This window comes from Alternaria arborescens (genome assembly GCF_004154835.1).
Source record: "Alternaria arborescens strain FERA 675 chromosome Unknown contig_6, whole genome shotgun sequence".
Taxonomy (NCBI): Eukaryota; Fungi; Ascomycota; class Dothideomycetes; order Pleosporales; family Pleosporaceae; genus Alternaria; species Alternaria arborescens.
In genome coordinates this window covers 1,331,503-1,349,151 of record NW_021167861.1, presented here as the reverse complement: position 1 = coordinate 1,349,151, position 17,649 = coordinate 1,331,503, and the positions used below count along the sequence as shown (strand labels likewise).

At 51.8% G+C, this 17,649-nt stretch overlaps 7 protein-coding genes across 7 annotated transcripts; 2 read left to right on the top strand and 5 right to left on the bottom strand.

Annotated features, from left to right (window-relative positions):
• Window positions 1-1,814: 1,814 nt before the first annotated feature.
• AA0111_g3714 (putative membrane protein) lies at window positions 1,815-4,521 on the top strand (the record flags this gene model as incomplete). Its single annotated transcript, XM_028649631.1, has 3 exons — window positions 1,815-1,826; window positions 1,883-3,101; window positions 3,149-4,521. 3 exons carry the CDS (start codon window positions 1,815-1,817, stop codon window positions 4,519-4,521), a joined length of 2,604 nt encoding a protein of 867 aa, XP_028508998.1.
• A 362-nt stretch (window positions 4,522-4,883) lies between these two features.
• On the bottom strand, window positions 4,884-5,657 carry AA0111_g3713 (hypothetical protein; the record flags this gene model as incomplete). The annotated part of the gene is made up of 2 exons (XM_028649630.1): window positions 4,884-5,515; window positions 5,621-5,657. The coding sequence occupies 2 exons, from the start codon at window positions 5,655-5,657 to the stop codon at window positions 4,884-4,886; spliced, it is 669 nt and encodes a 222-aa protein (XP_028508999.1).
• Window positions 5,658-6,073: 416 nt separating this feature from the next.
• On the top strand, window positions 6,074-8,383 carry AA0111_g3712 (Neutral ceramidase; the record flags this gene model as incomplete). Its single annotated transcript, XM_028649629.1, has 2 exons — window positions 6,074-6,306; window positions 6,355-8,383. 2 exons carry the CDS (start codon window positions 6,074-6,076, stop codon window positions 8,381-8,383), a joined length of 2,262 nt encoding a protein of 753 aa, XP_028509000.1.
• Window positions 8,384-8,782: 399 nt separating this feature from the next.
• On the bottom strand, window positions 8,783-9,534 carry AA0111_g3711 (hypothetical protein; the record flags this gene model as incomplete). The annotated part of the gene is made up of 2 exons (XM_028649628.1): window positions 8,783-9,316; window positions 9,400-9,534. The coding sequence occupies 2 exons, from the start codon at window positions 9,532-9,534 to the stop codon at window positions 8,783-8,785; spliced, it is 669 nt and encodes a 222-aa protein (XP_028509001.1).
• Window positions 9,535-9,867: 333 nt separating this feature from the next.
• Window positions 9,868-10,500, bottom strand: AA0111_g3710 (hypothetical protein; the record flags this gene model as incomplete). The annotated part of the gene is made up of 2 exons (XM_028649627.1): window positions 9,868-10,350; window positions 10,405-10,500. The coding sequence occupies 2 exons, from the start codon at window positions 10,498-10,500 to the stop codon at window positions 9,868-9,870; spliced, it is 579 nt and encodes a 192-aa protein (XP_028509002.1).
• Window positions 10,501-13,225: 2,725 nt separating this feature from the next.
• AA0111_g3709 (hypothetical protein) lies at window positions 13,226-14,841 on the bottom strand (the record flags this gene model as incomplete). Its single annotated transcript, XM_028649625.1, has 2 exons — window positions 13,226-14,566; window positions 14,617-14,841. The coding sequence occupies 2 exons, from the start codon at window positions 14,839-14,841 to the stop codon at window positions 13,226-13,228; spliced, it is 1,566 nt and encodes a 521-aa protein (XP_028509209.1).
• Window positions 14,842-17,016: 2,175 nt separating this feature from the next.
• On the bottom strand, window positions 17,017-17,544 carry AA0111_g3708 (hypothetical protein; the record flags this gene model as incomplete). Its single annotated transcript, XM_028649624.1, has 1 exon — window positions 17,017-17,544. The coding sequence occupies one exon, from the start codon at window positions 17,542-17,544 to the stop codon at window positions 17,017-17,019; it is 528 nt and encodes a 175-aa protein (XP_028509208.1).
• Between the last annotated feature and the right edge of the window lie 105 nt (window positions 17,545-17,649).

The following is a 17,649-nucleotide window of genomic DNA, read 5'->3' as shown; positions in this document are numbered from 1 at the left end:
AGGCTTCCCGTCCGCTCAGCCATATACAAGCAGTGTACCGGCGGATTAGTAGTTAGGTGGGTGACCACTAGCGAATCCCCGCTGTTGTATGTTTTTTTTTATCTTCCCCCGCCCTCCCCCCCTCTTTTCGTTTTGCTCTAGTACGAACGAACAAGTAAAGAAGAAGGTATTAACAACAAGGCTTATGCTCTATGGGCAACTCTGTGACAAATACGCAAGAACATGCGTTGGAGACGACCTCGAATTAGATAGAAACTCATAGCTTTAGTAACGACTCAATCGACCGGTTGTGTAAGCACATCAGCAAGTCTGAATCGCGCTGCATCGACCGTTTGCCATCTCGTAACGGCAGTGCCGAGGTGGACAGGGGAGTCGGTCGTTTTTGGTCGCGTATCGCCTATCTACGCGTCTTGGAGACTTCAACGGCTCGTTCGGACCTATTTTGTCAAACTCTGAAAGAAGAAAGGAAGGTTCATCGGTTCCCGAGAAATCGACGGGCATATGTGTGTCTGATGCCGCGTAAGGATGATATTAGCCTCCAATCGACTGGGCAGCAGCGCCCAACTACCCCAGGGTCATTTGCGGAAGTCTGTGATTGATTGAAATGAAATGTTGTGTGCGATTGCACTAGGCCTGTACAAAAGCCGTAAATCGAAGTGTCTGGAGCATGTTGTTTTGAAGCCCAAGTAAGTCAGGTGTCTGATACCCCACCGAGGAAATGGTTCGAACATGTGGCTGTGCAGGGAAAAAGCAGGGTCTGGAGCTGCGCCACGTCAACCCGCATGTGTAAACAAGGGGTGCCAGCTGAAAGCAACAAAACTCAAATTTTCTCCTGCTCATCTTGCGCGTCACATGCCGTTGGCGTGAGCGGTCAGGGATAGGCTGTATACGCAATTTAGATCGTAAACGTAGTGAGACGGGATGTGGCTGCAATCTAGATCGTCGGTTCTCACAGGGGTGGGAGGCTGTCAATCCTTCCCGCTGTGTGTGAGGGGCGGCGGCTGCGTGTCAATCAAGTCAATCAATAGTGGCCATCGCTGCGGGATGAAGATGTCGTGGACGTGATGTCCTATGTCTGGCTGTAAGTTGATAGGGTGCGCGCAGAGTGCGGTGTGATAGCATCGTCATGGTTGCGGTTCGCTAACCCACAACAACGCATAGTGTGCTCTGTGCCGTGTACGTTCGCGTGTATCACGATCTTGTCGGTCGCTCTTAGTCGAGCCTTGCTTTATTGTAATACGGAGAAGGGGTAGCCGGCAGAAAGCACTCCAATATTGACGTAATGTGCATACCGCTGCCAGGGCGATCGCCAGCGAGGCTGGGTATTGGCTGGGAGCTTGGCAATTATCTCTCGACTGGATTCGCGCCGCATCTCGCGAATCACAAGGTTGCTTTTGCGCCAACTCGGTAATTTCCTTGTGCCCTTGTCGCGCATCTTAGATGGGAACGCGTTTCGTATGCTGACCGATAAGAGTAGCAGTTGTATAGCCTCTTCGACGGCAATGCCGAGATGTATTCAACGCCGCACACTAGCAAGCCCGCGGCAATTGAGGCTGGTGATGCAGGTCGACGACTGCGTCCAGGGTCCAGAAGCTCGATGCGCGCACGCAGAGCTGAGGTTGCTAGCGCACTGACGAGTCGCGCGATTGGGCCGATTTGTGGAGTGTGCTTGGACCATACGTCACACTAGAGGCCCGCAGTCCTGTTTATTTGTATCTAGTCCCAGGGAGCCTCCCAATTTCCTATCGAAGCATCTTCCCTTCGCAAACCCTACACTCTCATCTCACGGGCGCGCGACTACCTAGCTGCCCATCATGTCGAGTTCCGTAAGTTGAAATTCGCTGCGACAACCAAACGCGAGCCTGCGCTGACCATAACACAGGGTGGAGACATTGGCAGTGCCAAAGAGGGCTCATCCAATTCCCTCTCCAGTTTGGTATCCACCCTGGTACCGACTGCCATTCTTGCCTTCGCCTTCGTGGCCGCCTTCTTCATTGCGCGCAAGTATTTCCGTCGCGTCTATGCGCCCAGAACCTACCTCAACCATCTGGGGCAGCAGCGACAGACCCCCGCGCCGAGCCCAGGCTTCTTTGGTTGGATAAAGGACTTTAAGAACCTCAAGGACGAGTATATTCTGGACCACCAGTCCATTGACGGCTACCTGTTTGTGCGCTTCTTCAAGGTTCTCATCATCACCTGCTTCCTAGGATGTCTCGTCACATGGCCTGTCTTGTTCCCCGTCAATGCCACTGGAGGCGCAGGCCAAGAACAACTCGACCTCCTCTCCATGAGCAATGTCGACCCCGCAGGCACCAACGTCAACCGCTACTATGCGCACGCTGGTATCTCCTTCATCTTTCTCTCAATGGTCATGGCTATCGTTGCCCGCGAGTCTTTCTATGTTGTCAACCTCCGCCAAGCATACCGCCGTTCACCATGGGGAGCCAGCCGCTTGTCCTCGCGTACCATTCTGTTCACAAATGTCCCTACCACCATGTCCCAGTCGGCTCTGTTCGAAATGTTCCCTGGCGTCAAGCACGCCTGGGTTGCGTCCAACACCAAGGAGTTGGATGACTTGGTCGAGGACCGCGACAAGACTGCCATGAAGCTGGAGGAGGGCGAGATCCAATTGTCTCGCGATGCTAACACAAACCGAATGAAGGCCGAGAAGGGCAAAAAGCACTTCGTTGCGAGCGACGTATCTGACGGCACCAAGTGGATTGACCCCAAGAAGCGACCAACACACAAGCTGAAGTTCTTGATTGGCAAGAAGGTTGACACCATTGAGTACGGGCGCTCGCACTTGGCTGAGCTCCTTCCCAAGATTCAACAAGAGCAGGACAAGCACTGGAATGGCCAAGGCGACTTGGTTGGAGCTGTCTTCCTTGAGTTCGACACCCAAAAGCACGCGCAAGATGCTTGGCAGATGATGCAGAGCAGCAAGACTAGGCCTGACAAGAAGCTCAAGGCGCGTCAGCTTGGTGTCATGCCTCAAGAAGTTGCCTGGGGTAATCTACGCATCAAGCCCATGGAGCACCTCGTTCGTTGGGCACTAGCTACTGGCTTCATCTCTGTCATGATCATCTTCTTCGCGGTTCCTGGTAAGATCCATAAAACATATCCTACAGCATCCCACTAACGTATGCAGTTGCCTTTGTCGGTCTGATCTCCAACATCAACTACCTCGCTGATCGTTTCACCTGGCTCGAATGGATCCTGGACATTCCCAAGGTGATTCTGGGTGTAGTCACTGGTCTCCTTCCCGCTGTCATGCTTGCCGTTCTCATGGCTCTTGTGCCTATCGTTTGTCGTCTGATGGCCAAGTTGGCCGGATACGTTACATACAGTCAGATCGAGCTCAAGTGCCAGAGTTGGTACTTTGCCTTCCAGGTTGTGCAAGTCTTCCTTGTAGCAACTCTCTCTAGTGCCATCACGTCCGTCATCAACCAGGTCCTCGACAACCCGGGCATTGTACTCAAACTTCTCGCCACCAACCTGCCCAAGGCCTCCAACTTCTACATTAGCTACTTCATCCTGTTGGGTCTCTCGTCGGCTGCCGGAACTCTGCTGAATATCGGAGGCTTTGTTGTAGTAGTGCTCCTCGGCCGCATCCTCCCCGGCAAGACACCTCGCAAGATCTTCGAAAAGCTTACCAAGCTCTCTGCTCCTTCATGGGGATCTGAGTACCCCAAGTGGGTCAACTTGGCCGTCATTGGTATCACCTACTCTGGCATCGCACCTCTTATCCTCGGTTTCGCCACGGTTGGTTTCACCCTCATCTACATTGCTTTCAGGTACAACTTCCTCTACGTCTATGAGACCGACCTGGACACCAAGGGTGAGGCCTACCAGAAGGCGCTTCGCCAGCTACTTACGGGCGTCTACCTTTCTGAGATTTGCCTTATTGGTCTCTTCGCCATTGCTACCGCCGACAACATCCAGGCTGTTGGTCCTCTGATCATCATGTGTATCCTTCTCTTCCTCACCATCGTCTTCCAGTTCACTCTGAAGTTCGCCCTGAAGCATGAAGAAGCACGCCTTGCCTACACTGATCCATCCCCCGCCCACGGCGGGCTCAAGGGACACATTGAGGATGGTATGCACGCCCAAAATGGCGAGAAGGTCAACACAACCGACGCCACCCCTAGCTACGCGCCTAAGCCTACTCGTATGCCCATGTTCCTGCGTAAGATGTTCAACCCCGAGAAGCACTCGATCCACAATCTCTCAGCCTCACTCGACCAATTCTACCACCAACCGCAGGAACCACTGCCAATCGAGATCCAGAAGCGTGCTTTCTTCAACCCATCGGTCACTAGTCCTACGCCTGTGTTGTGGATTGTGAGAGATGACATGGGCATCAGCCAGCGCGAGATCAGAGACACGCAAAAGATTGTTCCCGGACTTATCATGACTGACGAGCAGGCCACCTTTAACGAGAAGGGCAAGGTCAGCTGGGATGGTGTTGAGAACGGTCACTCTCGAGAGGCACCCGTCTTCGACGAGCGTATCGTTTACTAGTGTAATGGAGGATGGTGTTTTAACTAACGATGACGGATTACTGGAGTTCGATACCCCAAAGGGATGAAAGGAACGTTGTGCTTTCCTTGTATTTGCAGAGTTTCCTAGCATGAACAAACGGGTGATGGCGAAAAAGGCGTGTTTGCTCCAACACTTTTCTCTTCAGTAAACGAGTACCCCTACTACTTTCGCTATATATAAATAGTAATGATCACTGAGTTGCGCATTCAGTTTTCCACTGCGGGTACGTGTGAGCGATGCAAGACACGAATCATGATGACCACACACATGCTGTTTGAGTGGAACTAGTGTATTGGGTATCATGCTGTAGTGCGCCTCACCAAGATGGTGTAATTCAATCTTCAAACTGCGCCTGCCCTCCTCTTTTCAAGAATCTGCAACTTCAAACCTTCGGCAGCAACCTCGGTCTCCAACACTCTGCCTACGCCCTTCTTCCATGTCTCCTCAAGCGTCTTGATTTCACCGCTTGCGTTGTTTTGCTGCGACTGCCTCAACATCTCTGCCTCTTCTTGCTGCTTCCTCAGATCCGCCAGCTCTGCCTCGATGCCCTTCAGAATGTCCTCCAACTGCGAGTTGCCCACTAGCCACGCATTCTTGCCAAACTTCTCCAGCAGGCCCAATTGTGTCAGCCTGCCCTGGACGTACTCGGAGCTTGTGTAGGCCTGCTTCAGCGCCTTGTTCCACCTTTGTAGCAGCTCTGGCCTCTCCTCGTCGCTGGTAGGGGTTGTGTTCTCGGGCGCATCGAGATCTTCGTAGCGCTTCAGATCGACACCCGATAGCTTGGAAGTAGGGTGGTCGTCAAGTCGGGCATGTTCGCGTGCGATGAAGTCGGAAAAGGTAGGTGTGTATTTTGCGGCTGCTGGTATAAGCGCTGGGTGCATGTCTGAGGTATCTACGCCGGCGCTCCTGATATCGGCGTTGATAACGGCTCTGGCAGCAGCCAGGCTTCCAGCATCGAGCTCCGTATCGACATCTACAAGCAGTTAGCAGGCAATAACTGGTTATCGTCACGCGCGCCTCGGCGGAACAGCGCGCATCGGACATGGGGCTGTTCCAGGCAATCGCAAATTGCACATACAAGGGAGATGGTCGTAAGATTCCTGGATGAGTGGCATTGTTGCAAGGGACCTGCAGGACGAGGGGGAAGAGGGTGTATTGGAGACGGCGAGGTATTGGCAGTGAAGGGTGTCGCGAAACTAGAGGCAGGCCCGGTAAATTTAGGCTACTGGGTCTGTCCGGGCCCCCCGCCAACCAGCACACGAGGAGCCCCGCAACGTCATCCTAGGCTCATGCATGTGCCTGACGCGACTGTCGAGCTTCTGCGAGCTCTGTTGGCCATTCGTACGACTCCAGGAGCGCCAGCATCTTGTTTCCCCAGTGCCAGGCGAGCCCATGTGCAGGCATATAGGCGTCCGGCACGCGTAGCTCCATGTGCCATCAGTAGCGTACAAGTACTTCTTCTTGCCTCCACAGCGGGCTCCTGCTTTCTTCCGCACACATCCGTCCACACCATACACACCTCATCGCGTGCATGGCGCGCTCGCACATCGCCGTGGCCCTGGGCGCTGCCCTTATCGCCTCATTGATCATCGCACAGCTCGTCATCAACTTGGGGTTTCCTGCCGTCGACTTCTGGCACGGAAGGCTCGACAATAGCTACAATGGTGCCCAGCAGGACCGCTTCAACAGTGAGAAGCAGGATGGCGGCCTGGCCGATGACCCATCTTCGTACCTCATCGGCGTTGGCAAGGCGGACATCACGGGGTGAGTGGCGCGAACAAACTACATGCGACTGTACTGACGACACCACAGTCCGGTTGTCGAGCTCAACATGATGGGCTATGCCAACTCGTCGCAAATTGGCTCCGGACTCCGCCAACGCCTCTACTCCCGCGCCTTCATCGTTGGCAACCCGAGCGAAACCAGCGAACGATTCGTGTACCTTGTCCTCGACACCCAGTCCGGAGACTCTGCCATCCGCAACGGCATCTTGGAGGGCCTCCAGGCCATGGGCTCCGAGTACTCCGTCTATGGAAAGAACAATGTAGCTGTGACAGGCACCCACAGCCATGCTGGGCCAGGAGCCTGGCTGAACTACCTTCTTCCCCAGATCACAAGTCAGGGCTTCGATAAGCAGAGCTACCAGGCTATCGTCGACGGAACACTTCTATCTATCAGGAGGGCACACGAGAGTCTGACCCTAGGAACTGTCAGTGCTGGGACTGCGAAGATTGCCGATGCGAACATCAACCGTAGTCTGTTCGCCTACCTGGCCAACCCACAGGCAGAACGCGATCGCTATACTGACAACGTGGACAAGACCATGACACTCCTGAAGTTTACAAGAGCCAGTGATGGAAAGAGCATTGGAATTCTGAATTGGTTCCCTGTCCATGGTACAAGTTTACTCGGCAACCAGACGCTCATTGCTGGAGACAACAAGGGCGTGGCTGCCTACTTGCTGGAGAAGGACATCGAGGCGGACGCTAGCAACTCAAATGCTGCCGAGGGCTTCGTGGCGGGCTTCTCCCAAGCTAACGTCGGTGACACTACCCCCAACGTACTTGGCGCCTACTGTGAAGATGGCTCGGGCCAACAGTGCCGACTCAATGACAGCACCTGTGGAGGAAAGAGCCAGGACTGCCACGGCCGTGGACCATACTTTGGTCTCGACGACGGAGGCCACAAGTCATGCTACGAGATCGGCAGGCGTCAGGCTCTGGGCGCCAGGAGCATCTACGACTTCAATGAGTTTACGCCTATCTCTGGCAAGGTCCGCTCGTTCCACACCTTTGTCGACTTCTCCAATTTTACCTTCACCCTCAGCAATGGATCCGTCGTTCACACTTGCCCAGCAGCAATGGGCAACTCCTTTGCCGCTGGTACATCTGATGGGCCTGGCGCATTCGACTTTGTTCAGAACGACCCTGGCGCGCCTTCGAATCCTTTCTGGAATATAGTTGGCAGCGCCATCGCACCTCCAAGCAAGGAGCAGAAGGAGTGCCAATACCCGAAACCTGTCTTACTAAATGTTGGACAGGCTAACATACCGTACCCATGGTCTCCAAATATTGTCGACATCCAAGTTCTTCGTGTTGGCCAGCTAGTGATCATTGTCTCACCAGGTGAGGCTACGACCATGTCTGGTCGCCGCTGGCGCGAGGCAGTACACAACTACATTGTCTCCTCGAACATTGCTTCGTCGCCAATTGTCGTGCTAGGTGGACCAGCCAACAGCTACACTCATTATATTGCGACAGAAGAAGAGTATGGTATCCAGCGATATGAGGGTGCATCCACCTTGTATGGTCAGCACACTTTGAACGCATACATCAACTCCACCTTGACGTACCTTCCCTACCTCGCCGACGATGCAACAAGCTCTCCGCCACCTGGGCCTTCCCCTCCCGATAACCGCGATAAGAGCATCTCCCTCATTACTGGCGTCGTCTACGATGGTGCAGGCTTTGGGCGTTCATTTGGCCAAGTTACTAAAGACGTCCTACCCACCTATGCCCGTGGCGCCACCGTATCTGCTACATTTGTCGGCGCCAACCCGCGTAATAATCTCCGTCTAGAAGGTACTTTTGCTTCAATTGAGAAGCAGAACAGCGATGGCACTTGGGTGCAAGTGAAGAATGATGAAGACTGGGAGCTGGTCTACCAATGGAAGCGTGTCAACGGACTTACAGGGACGAGTGATGTTACAATCACATGGGACACCAGTTTCACAAGACCAGAAGCAGGCACATACAGGATCCGGTACTACGGCGATGCTAAGAAGGTCGGTGGAACGATTACAGAGTTTGAGGGTTCGAGCGCATCATTCAAACTAACGTAAACCACGCCTGCAATATGGATTGATACACGACACTTATGTGGGAATGCACAAACGAAGAGAGGAATCTATAATTTATACCTAATGTTGGTCAACGTGAAAAATGTCATTATTTTGTTTCCCTGTACTCACTTCCCAGCTTAAGAAGGATGCAAAGGGAAGAAAACGCCATTGCGAAGCTGATGGCATAGGAGATGAGATTGTATATGACATCTTCTTTGGAAGGTGTTGTCTGCTATCTACCCGTGCGTTCACGGACTTTATCTATCTGTCATCCTAGTCGTGTCCATGCTTGTTACCGTAGCCAGGCGGGTCTTTTTAGTTCTTCTCATTCGTATCTCATCGTCCTTTTCGCTGCATCCTACTCAGACTCCATACCCTCGTCCTCATACTAGACCAATTTCAGTGTACCGATCCACCTTGGCCTTTCAACAAGCTTGTCATATGTGCTACCAACTTCACGCTTTCGCGAAAAAGCCTGTGCGCCTCTTCGGTCTTTGCTTTCTCTTGTTCAAGTTTGTTCTCAAGCTTGCCGGCCCGCATGCCGTTGTCTGCCTTCATCTCCTCAAATTTCTCGTTCAAAGCGGCTTCAAACTGTTCTTTCTCGCGCGCTATGCTGTTCTTGTACGGTCGTAGATCGCGTCTAGCATTCTCGCCATCCCTTTGTGCATCTTTCAGTTGTTTCTTTAGCTGGAAGATCTCCATTCTCAAACTTGTGCTTGTGTCGGCCTTCTTTTTGTTGGTTTCAATCTCCTCCAGAGGTACCTTTCTCAGAAGCTGTTGACGAAGTCTGGCCAATTCCTTTTCGAGGTTGCTGACATATAGCGCACGTCTCTGTTTTTTGGTCGAGAAACCACCAGCGGGGTCACTGCGAGCTAACTTTGGAGCCTTCTTATTTCGGTTCTTTCTATTTGCTTCCTGAGGGACAATGGTGGCCTGACGATGTTGCAGTTAGCGCACGTTACGAGAAGCAGTAGTGTGCGCTTGTACGGCCTGCTTCAGAGAGTGAGTACACTTACGTGATTGGCGGGCTCAGCCTTTGGAGCAAGAGTCGGAGCGGATTTCTCAGGATGTTCTTCCTGCTTTACGTGCACATCATGCTCTCCGTGTTCTTCCCTCTCGACAGTCACTCCATATTGCAGGGGCGGACTCATGGTGGCAGAGTCGCTATGCCGAGTTGGTGTTGAGACGTTGTTGATGAGTCAGTGTTGAGTGTGATGTTTGTGATCCAAGCAGACGCGTGTACGCAATGCCAAGGGTCAAGAATGGGGAAGGAGCAAGGTAAAGGTGAGTGCGTTGCCGAAGAGACGCGACCAAGAGGGCGGTCAAAGCGCGCGTCGGTGAAGATTTATAGGTGGAATTCCTCCATTTATGCCTACATATAAGGTCCAAGTGGTTCAATTCGGAAACCTAGTTCAGGCTGTCTACATATTGTTTTGTACGATATCCATCGTGTTCCCATTTGTTTCTCAGACTACTTCGTTACGCTAGCCGGATAACCAAGCCACCATATCATCCCATTGCCTCTGCAACTTTGCCAATCGATTCTCGACCTCTTTCTTCTCACGCTTCAGCTCCTGAACCCTGCCCTCATCCCACAGATCTCGCGATTCTGCCTCTTCCTTTATCAACCACAACTCAGCTTGTAGTGATGACCTTCGCTGCCTTTCGAGAATCCGGGCTAGCTCATTTGGCCTCGGTTGATTCATCTCACACCACATCTTGACGCGTGTAATATCTTCTTTGTGTTTCATGTTGATATCCATGAGCTGCCGAACGTGGTTCTCGTTGACGATCGCGATGTCCTTTGCATGAGCTGCTTTGAGGTCATCGAAATGCTTCTTGTGATCTGCACGCTCTTTCTCGAGAGTGCTTGATAGACTGAGAACCTGCCACTCATGCCTTCTTAGATCCTTGATTAGGGAGGTTAGAGGCGATTCTGCAGAGCTGGCATGTATTGTTGACAGTAGCTTCCATTATGTTAGTGTCTTCCTCATGGGTACATTGTGGCTTTCTAAACCTACAGAATTTGCCCGTGCAATTGGGTACGTGTCGTTACGACTGAAAAGGCGTTTAAAGGATGGATTACGACCGCGTTTCGTTGGCTCTGTCCTTGACATTGTGCAGTCGTGGGTAAACGATTGAACAACATCTCGAAAATAATACAGCTTGTCAGAGAAGAGGATCTAGGAGGCTATCTTTAGGCTGCAGCTCTTGTGGGACGTAAAACTTGGACAATGCGATACGAACGGAGATGAGATAGTTTGTACGAGCGGTGTAATCATGATAGTAAAAGTGAAGGTGAAGTTGGAATCTCAAGCTAATTGTCCCAAGACTCATATGCGGTTGCTACGTTATTCCCAAACTTGGATTTGATGCTTTCGCTCCTTGGTCTCCAGATCTCAGCGTCTAGTCTCAATGTCCAGCCTCAGCGTCTTATCTACAAATGTGATAATCCCAACTGAACATGGCTCAAAATCGTAAAGCAAGGCAGTCACTGCATCCAAATCTTCCTCGATGTCCTTCAGCTCTGCCTACGCTCCCGCGATGTTATTCTAAGAAGTAGTAGCAAGATTATACACATAATCTGCTCTTGAATCCAAGCCTACTCACCTTCGGACCTACTACCACGCCTCAGTAGCAACGGTATCGAGGGCATCTTCGTCAACCTCTTGGCCTTCGTGTTTAGGTTTGGGCTTGCCTTTGGTGTCTTGACCTTCTGTGCATGTTTTGAATCCTTCAATACCTCGCCCTTCCCAGATTTATGCAGCGCAAGGAGAGAGTCGAACGTCGTCTCTGGGTTAGCCCGGAACTTCACTTCCTGGAGTAGCGGACTGCGAACACGGGTGGAGGTGTCGGATGATGATGGTGGACCGGAAGTGGATGCTAGGGATGAGGTGCAATTGGCGTCACAGGTGCTTATCCGAGAACTGGAATGTTGCGAGAAGTAGTCTTCACTGCTTGCTGCTCGAACCTAAGGATCGATGTATGAAGTTAGCCAGATCTCATGCGCAGTTCATACATGAAGTCACCTACATGTGGGCTGTGATAGCGAGGCGCGTTGTTCACAAACTCCTGAAATGATGGTGTGGATTTTGACTCGGGTATCGGAGATGGTTCTGGAGGCGATAAGGTAGAAGAACAAAAATTGTAAGTCGAATAACAAGAAGCGCGTCGGGACTCTGAGTAAGCAGACTCTTCATCCTTTTTGGCGTCAATAGAAGCAATCTTGGTTTGGACTTGAGATAGGCCAAAAAATCTACGCACCTTCTTTGTCAGCTTTGACAAAGCGCGCTGCCTGTGCTGCTTATCATCCTCCATAGTCGTAAGCGCATTGGTTCTCTCCACCTTTGGCATCACGCGTGGAACCAAGTCTCCGGGCCTACTATGACGAGTATTGGCGCTCTCGCCCAACCAATCTTGAAGGTTGTCATCCTCTATGCCCTGTACAAGCGCTAGTCTGTCTTCTGCGGACAGTGCTTGGGCGTAGTAACGCGAATATTGTCGGGGTTGCTTGCACGAAAGGACTGTCATGGAAGGACTTGAGCGATGGTGTAAGTTTAATCCGAAGGATTGGTGCTGAGTTTGCGATCCAGAATTCGCAGTACGGTCAGCTGCTTTGTTAGCACCAAAAGACGTCAATGGGTGGGAACCGTGTGGGCCGAAAGGCTCTCGTATGGGGATAGTGAAAGGTGATGAAGGAGTGTCCTGTATTGGCAATGCGACTGGTTGATCAAAAGGCTCCCACATATTTGCAGCTAGATTGTTCGACGTATAGCCATCTGTGACCCTTGAGTCCGGGTGGACACCTGACTCCCGCTGCTTCACCACCGTAAAAGAGGACGATGAAGTCGCATCCCCGGCGCCTAAAATAGGCGGCCAATGGTTATCATGGACTTCACCACGACTTATATCCTTCTTGCGTAGCGATGACATTGTACGCAGCAGATAGTCCCTAATGTGCGATTCTTTTCGGCGTCGAAACTTGCGACAAGGTGAAGAAGGGGATGGTTGTGGTGTCGGACAAGCGACTGTGTTAAAGCGGCAGAAGTTGTTCAGGTTCGAAAGCTTGAGATCGAGCTGCTATTGCCGCTGGGACATTCTAGCTGGATCAAACAATATACGCGCACTAGTATAGTCATTGTGAGGACCTGTGAGCCGAATGGAACATGCACTGTAGAGATAATGAGTACCATCGTGAATGAACAGGGAAAAGCGACAGCTGATCTGTCAATTGTTTGGTAGTAATTCATTCACTTTTGAATGACGATTCAAATCAATACCCGTTCCCACATCCTGTCCTCATCTCCGGGTAGGTCAAGCCCATCTTTCTTCATACTCTATTCTTCTTTGCATCAGTCTCCTCTTCCTGAAAACTTGGAGTCTTCTCCATCGATGGCACCATATGGAGCTATTAAGCTCATCGACATATGTAATTCCTGGCTTCGTCGTTCCTTTGAGCGGCACCTTGACCACCGGAGTATCAAGCGGGCTGAGAGAGGAGCCCGTGGGGTCAAATGCTTCAGCCGAGCCTCATCGTTGAGTTGCATGCTACGCTTAGCGAGCGAACACGAATGTTGATTATCGTCCTGTTGTCCGTCGCTGTACTCATATAACGACCCATTGGAAAAATCCCAGAATCATGGTAGCAATAACCAGGTATGTTGATGTAAGCGGTGCGTGCCGGCTTCCGAGAGATGTGGGGTCGCCTGTGGGTCTGGGATCATTGTCAGCGTTCACATTCCTGAACTTGGCGTAACTTCTAGATAGGGTAACAGCATCATCGAGACGCAATCTGCAGCCGCATAGTGGACCGCTCGGGTAAAGTGCGCGTGGGGTTTGAACTTACTGCTTCAGATGTAGACCCATGTCATCGATGGCATCACACCTCTGCCACTCCAGCTCGGGAACTGCCTCCATGGTCACGTTGTTGTCGTCGTTGAAGCTCAGCCTTTGTCCGTTACTTGCGCTAAAGGAGTGCCAGTCCGGGCTCTGAAGCTCTGAGCCTTTGGAGACTAAATATTCTGCAGCGTGTGTGTTGGGGTCAAAGCTTCGGATGAAGGACGCCCAGTATGCCTGCACGAAAACGCCAGCGGCAGAAGTAGCATTGTTCCAGATTGGTAGCAATTCTCCGACATGCGACGCGCTTCCCACGTTCCACCGGTATTGCCAGGTTGGGTTCGTGTTGTTGATGGCGTAGGTATCGGTGACATTAAGAGCAGGGCAGGTATATCGGATGTACCCATAGACATCAGCGGTCAGTGATCTCCAGCGGGCGTCAGCAGTCGTCGCAATGTTACCACCCCAAACTTGACGGATTGTATCCCAGTTCAAGGCGGGGTACTGGTCGGTGAGGAAATCCTGGGACCGAGACTGGGACATGATGCTCTTCTGAACGAAATTGATGCCATCATGCGTGGCACTGCCAAAGATAGTGGGCACGTTGACGAAATGACCAGCCTTCAATTCGTTAAAAGTGTAGTCTTGCACGAAATCGTAGTCCAGGGTCGGATTCCAGAAGTAAAGCGGTGGATTCTTGCCGCCTGGGAATGGCATCTTCAATGTACTGACAGCATCTTGGAAGGTGACCGCATCGAGGCTTGCCATGCAGTTGAGATCGGCGCATCCCGTCTGTTTGAGTAGCTCGTCGAATTGCCATTGACTGTCCCCTACGTCTCGTAGCGATGGAAAGGCGGGTGATTCGGCAGCAGCAGCGTGGAAGAGTCCGTCATCTCGTCCACCATATGCGGTAAGTTGGAAAACAACGGAGCCTCCACCAGCGCTTGCTCCTCCGATAGTAACATGTTTCGGGTCGCCTCCAAATTGTTGGATATGCTTTTGTACCCATTCGAGTGCTTTTCTCTGATCTTTCAGCCCATTGTTTAGACTCAGACTCGAATTCGCAACAATCTCACGTCCAGCTAGGAACCCATAAGGGCCTACTCGATAGTTGAAGTTCACCACAACCATGCCGTCGTCGCCAGCATCAATCAAGTCTGCACCGTTGTAGTTTGCATTGCCGTTGAGATTGAAGCCACCGCCCTGAATGAAGACGTAGACCGGTAACTTGCTCTTGTTTGTGGCTCTCTCTGGCGCGAAAACGTTGATAAACAGGCAATCTTCTGAGTTGGTCCCCCCAAATTCAGCTTTCAGTGGTCTCTTGGTGCCGATACATAGGGGTCCGAACTAAAGTGCTGTTAGCGTGTTGTCAACAAACATGAACGCGTCTTGAATACTTTTGTAGCGTTGACAACACCGGACTCATCTTTGGGATCTTGAGGTGCGGTAAATCGCAGTCCCTCTACACGCGATGGATTGCGTGCATATCGCATACCAGCCCAGCGTATGACGCCATTGCCGAGATCTTTTCCACGGTACTTTGCATATCCAAGGTCGATCGTTTCTTGCAGCGCTAAGGCATGCTGAAATAAGAGTGCTACACAAAGCAGCAGGCGAAACATTGTTGACAATTGAGTAAACGAAAGGCGAGGGAAGGAAGGAAGGCAAGTCGCAAATAGGTACAAACAATGGGGTATCGTATTCGGTGATGTTTCCCCTGGTTGTCGCCGAAGGGTCGTTCCGATACGAGCTATGCTATAGTGCGGCAGGGCTACGTAGATCTCTGTTCTAGGGGAACGGGTCAGAAGTACAAAAGAAACTCGACAGTTGCATCATGCTATCATGACAGGGAGTTCGGTTGGAAGTGTGCTATTTCCGAAGCGTTAGCTTTCACATGTGACGTCTGTTTGCGCCGTGGTGAATAGTACATACTGTGTGGAGAAGGATCAGTGACATTAGCACCACCGTGCTATTAGCAAACGTAAGCTCGCGGGCTGAGTCGATGGTAGTACAGCAACGAGGATCCACGTCATAAAAGAGCGGGCCCGCGGGTATAAGAGTGCCTGAGTGATTTGTTGTTGCTTCTAGTTATCGCTGCAACGGTCCTATCTGCACCGCCGCACTGCAGCATCGAACCAGGGTTTTGTAAAAATCCAGACCATTTGACTGCATGAGGGCGTGAGCGACTCTGCGACGGGATGACCCCAGGCCTCTGACAAGTGGATGCTACCGACCAGGGTGATTGACCGACAGGCAGTAGCGCGCGCTGACGGTACAATTACACCGAAACTATTCCATTGCTGTGCCTCGTTGAACTCCTGGGGTCCGCGGATTTTCATTCGAGGATCAAGGACGGCGACAGTGGGAGACGCAAAATGACGACTGGTGCTGAACGGGCACGGCAGATGGTGATTGACAACAGTAATGAGATCAGATCTACGATGTGAAAGCGGTTGGCAGGTGCCCAGCATTGTTGATCCAAAAGCCATGTGGGACCTGCAGCCGTATCCATGATGCGAAGCCTGATCACCTCAAGGATGGGGGGCGGCATCCTTGCCGGCTTTCTGCTAGAGGGCAAGATCGGCCGTGCCAACGCGCGAGCAGGACGGCTGAAACCTGGGCACAAGGATGAAACCGCGACGCCTTCACGAGATTTTGTGGAAACACTCCAAATTACATTTTCCAAGTATTTTTGCCCTTCGCTTGGCCTCATCATCGAATGATGATGATTTTGTTCAGCATCAGTGCGAGCCTTTGGGATACTCGGCTCCGTCGCGATGCCCGAATGGCGTTTAAAAGCCACGTCGAGACGTGCTTGGTCGGGCCTGTTGCAGCGTCTGTGAATGCGTCGTGGCCCACGTGGTCTGTTGTCAGCCTCGGGCGCGTATTGGAGGTTGTGACAAGCACTCGAAAGCTCGCCAGCTAGGAATCTGCTTATCCTGGAGGCTTGCTTTTCCAGGGTCCACATGCGTCACTTCTCAACGTTGTCGGATCAATACATGGTATCCATGGTTTGAGGCGGTCAAACAAACAGCACATCACTCTGCGAACCTACTGGTCTGCGGTGCAACACAGATGATCCCCGCGTTCACGCACACCATCGTGCCGTTAGGTTCGGTGATCCGGAGAAGCCCCAATGCCGCGGGAATTCCAAGCTATCCGAACGCCAGGCCTGCAAGCCACTAAGCCATCGTTCTAGAACTTCCACCACTCTTACACTTCACGACATGTCTTTGAGAATTCTCCAAAGTTCGTAAAAGAGCATTCTACACGTGTTTCACCTTTGCAGAACACCAAGGTTGAAGCGTACTGCAGTGGTTCCGGAATGGGGAGCCGCAACCTGCACTCAAAACTTTCCGAGTCCAAGCTAGTGATATCTCATTCGCGCGTAGACTGCTGCAGCATGCGTGATTTCCTCTGCACAAGCTGTTCCCTCTCCCAACACGATGATGATCCTTCGGAATGCGTATGCGAACCTTGACTCATATTCAAGTAAATCATTTGTTACATTTCAGTAGAGCGTGATCTTGAGTTCAAAGGTGCTGGATGGCAGTTCCGCAGCAGACGAATGCGTCAAAGCACGAATTCTCTATAACGGTATTTGAACATCTCTTGGTCTTTATACACAAGGATGTATCTCACCGCCTAAACCCTAGCTGGTTCTTTTCCTCCAAAGCTGTTCCCAGTATATACATATCCAGAACCCTATGCTGTTTCTGGCATCAATGCTCGTCTTCATTTCCTGTCTTCTCATCTGACACTTGAATCTGCATCTTCCATATCTAGCAACGCTTCTCTCAGAAGTCAGTAACCCTCCCATTATAGCTCCAATCACCCGTCTTTCCAGTGCTTCCCCACCTAAGAGGTTCATTCTTTGGTCCGCCCACCTCCCCCGTCTTGGGATTGACATCACCCTCAAACTCCGGCGGTGCCCCTCTCCTCATATTAGGATGAAACTCCTCCCCCTTCTTGATTTCCTTGCCATTCTCAAATCGTACTTCGGGAGCTGAGTCGGGTGACTGATTTATTTGTGGTCTTGACCTGGAGGCGGGGGAGGCGGGTGTTGGAGATGACGAGTCTGGAGACTGGTTGATTTGCATGCGGATGTTTGGTTTGGATGTTGGGGTTTCAATGTCTTTGGGTGTGCTGAAGGCGCCAGTGCTTTGCTTTTGCAGCTTCTCAAAGAGTTCTTGCTCTTCCTTGGGTAGGCGGGGTGGCGCTGGGCCCGAGCCAAAGGGTGCTTGAGCATGTCCAGCTGAGATGCTGAATGTGCGACGGGAGAGCTGGCGGGGAAGGCGCGCGATTGTGCGCGTTGAGGCAGCCATGGTCGGTGGCTAAATGTGTGATGGGACTTTCGGGGGCGAATATACTATGCGAGGTCTGTCGCGAGTGTGGTGGAAGCTGTTTGTAAGTCGATGGCGAAGACGACC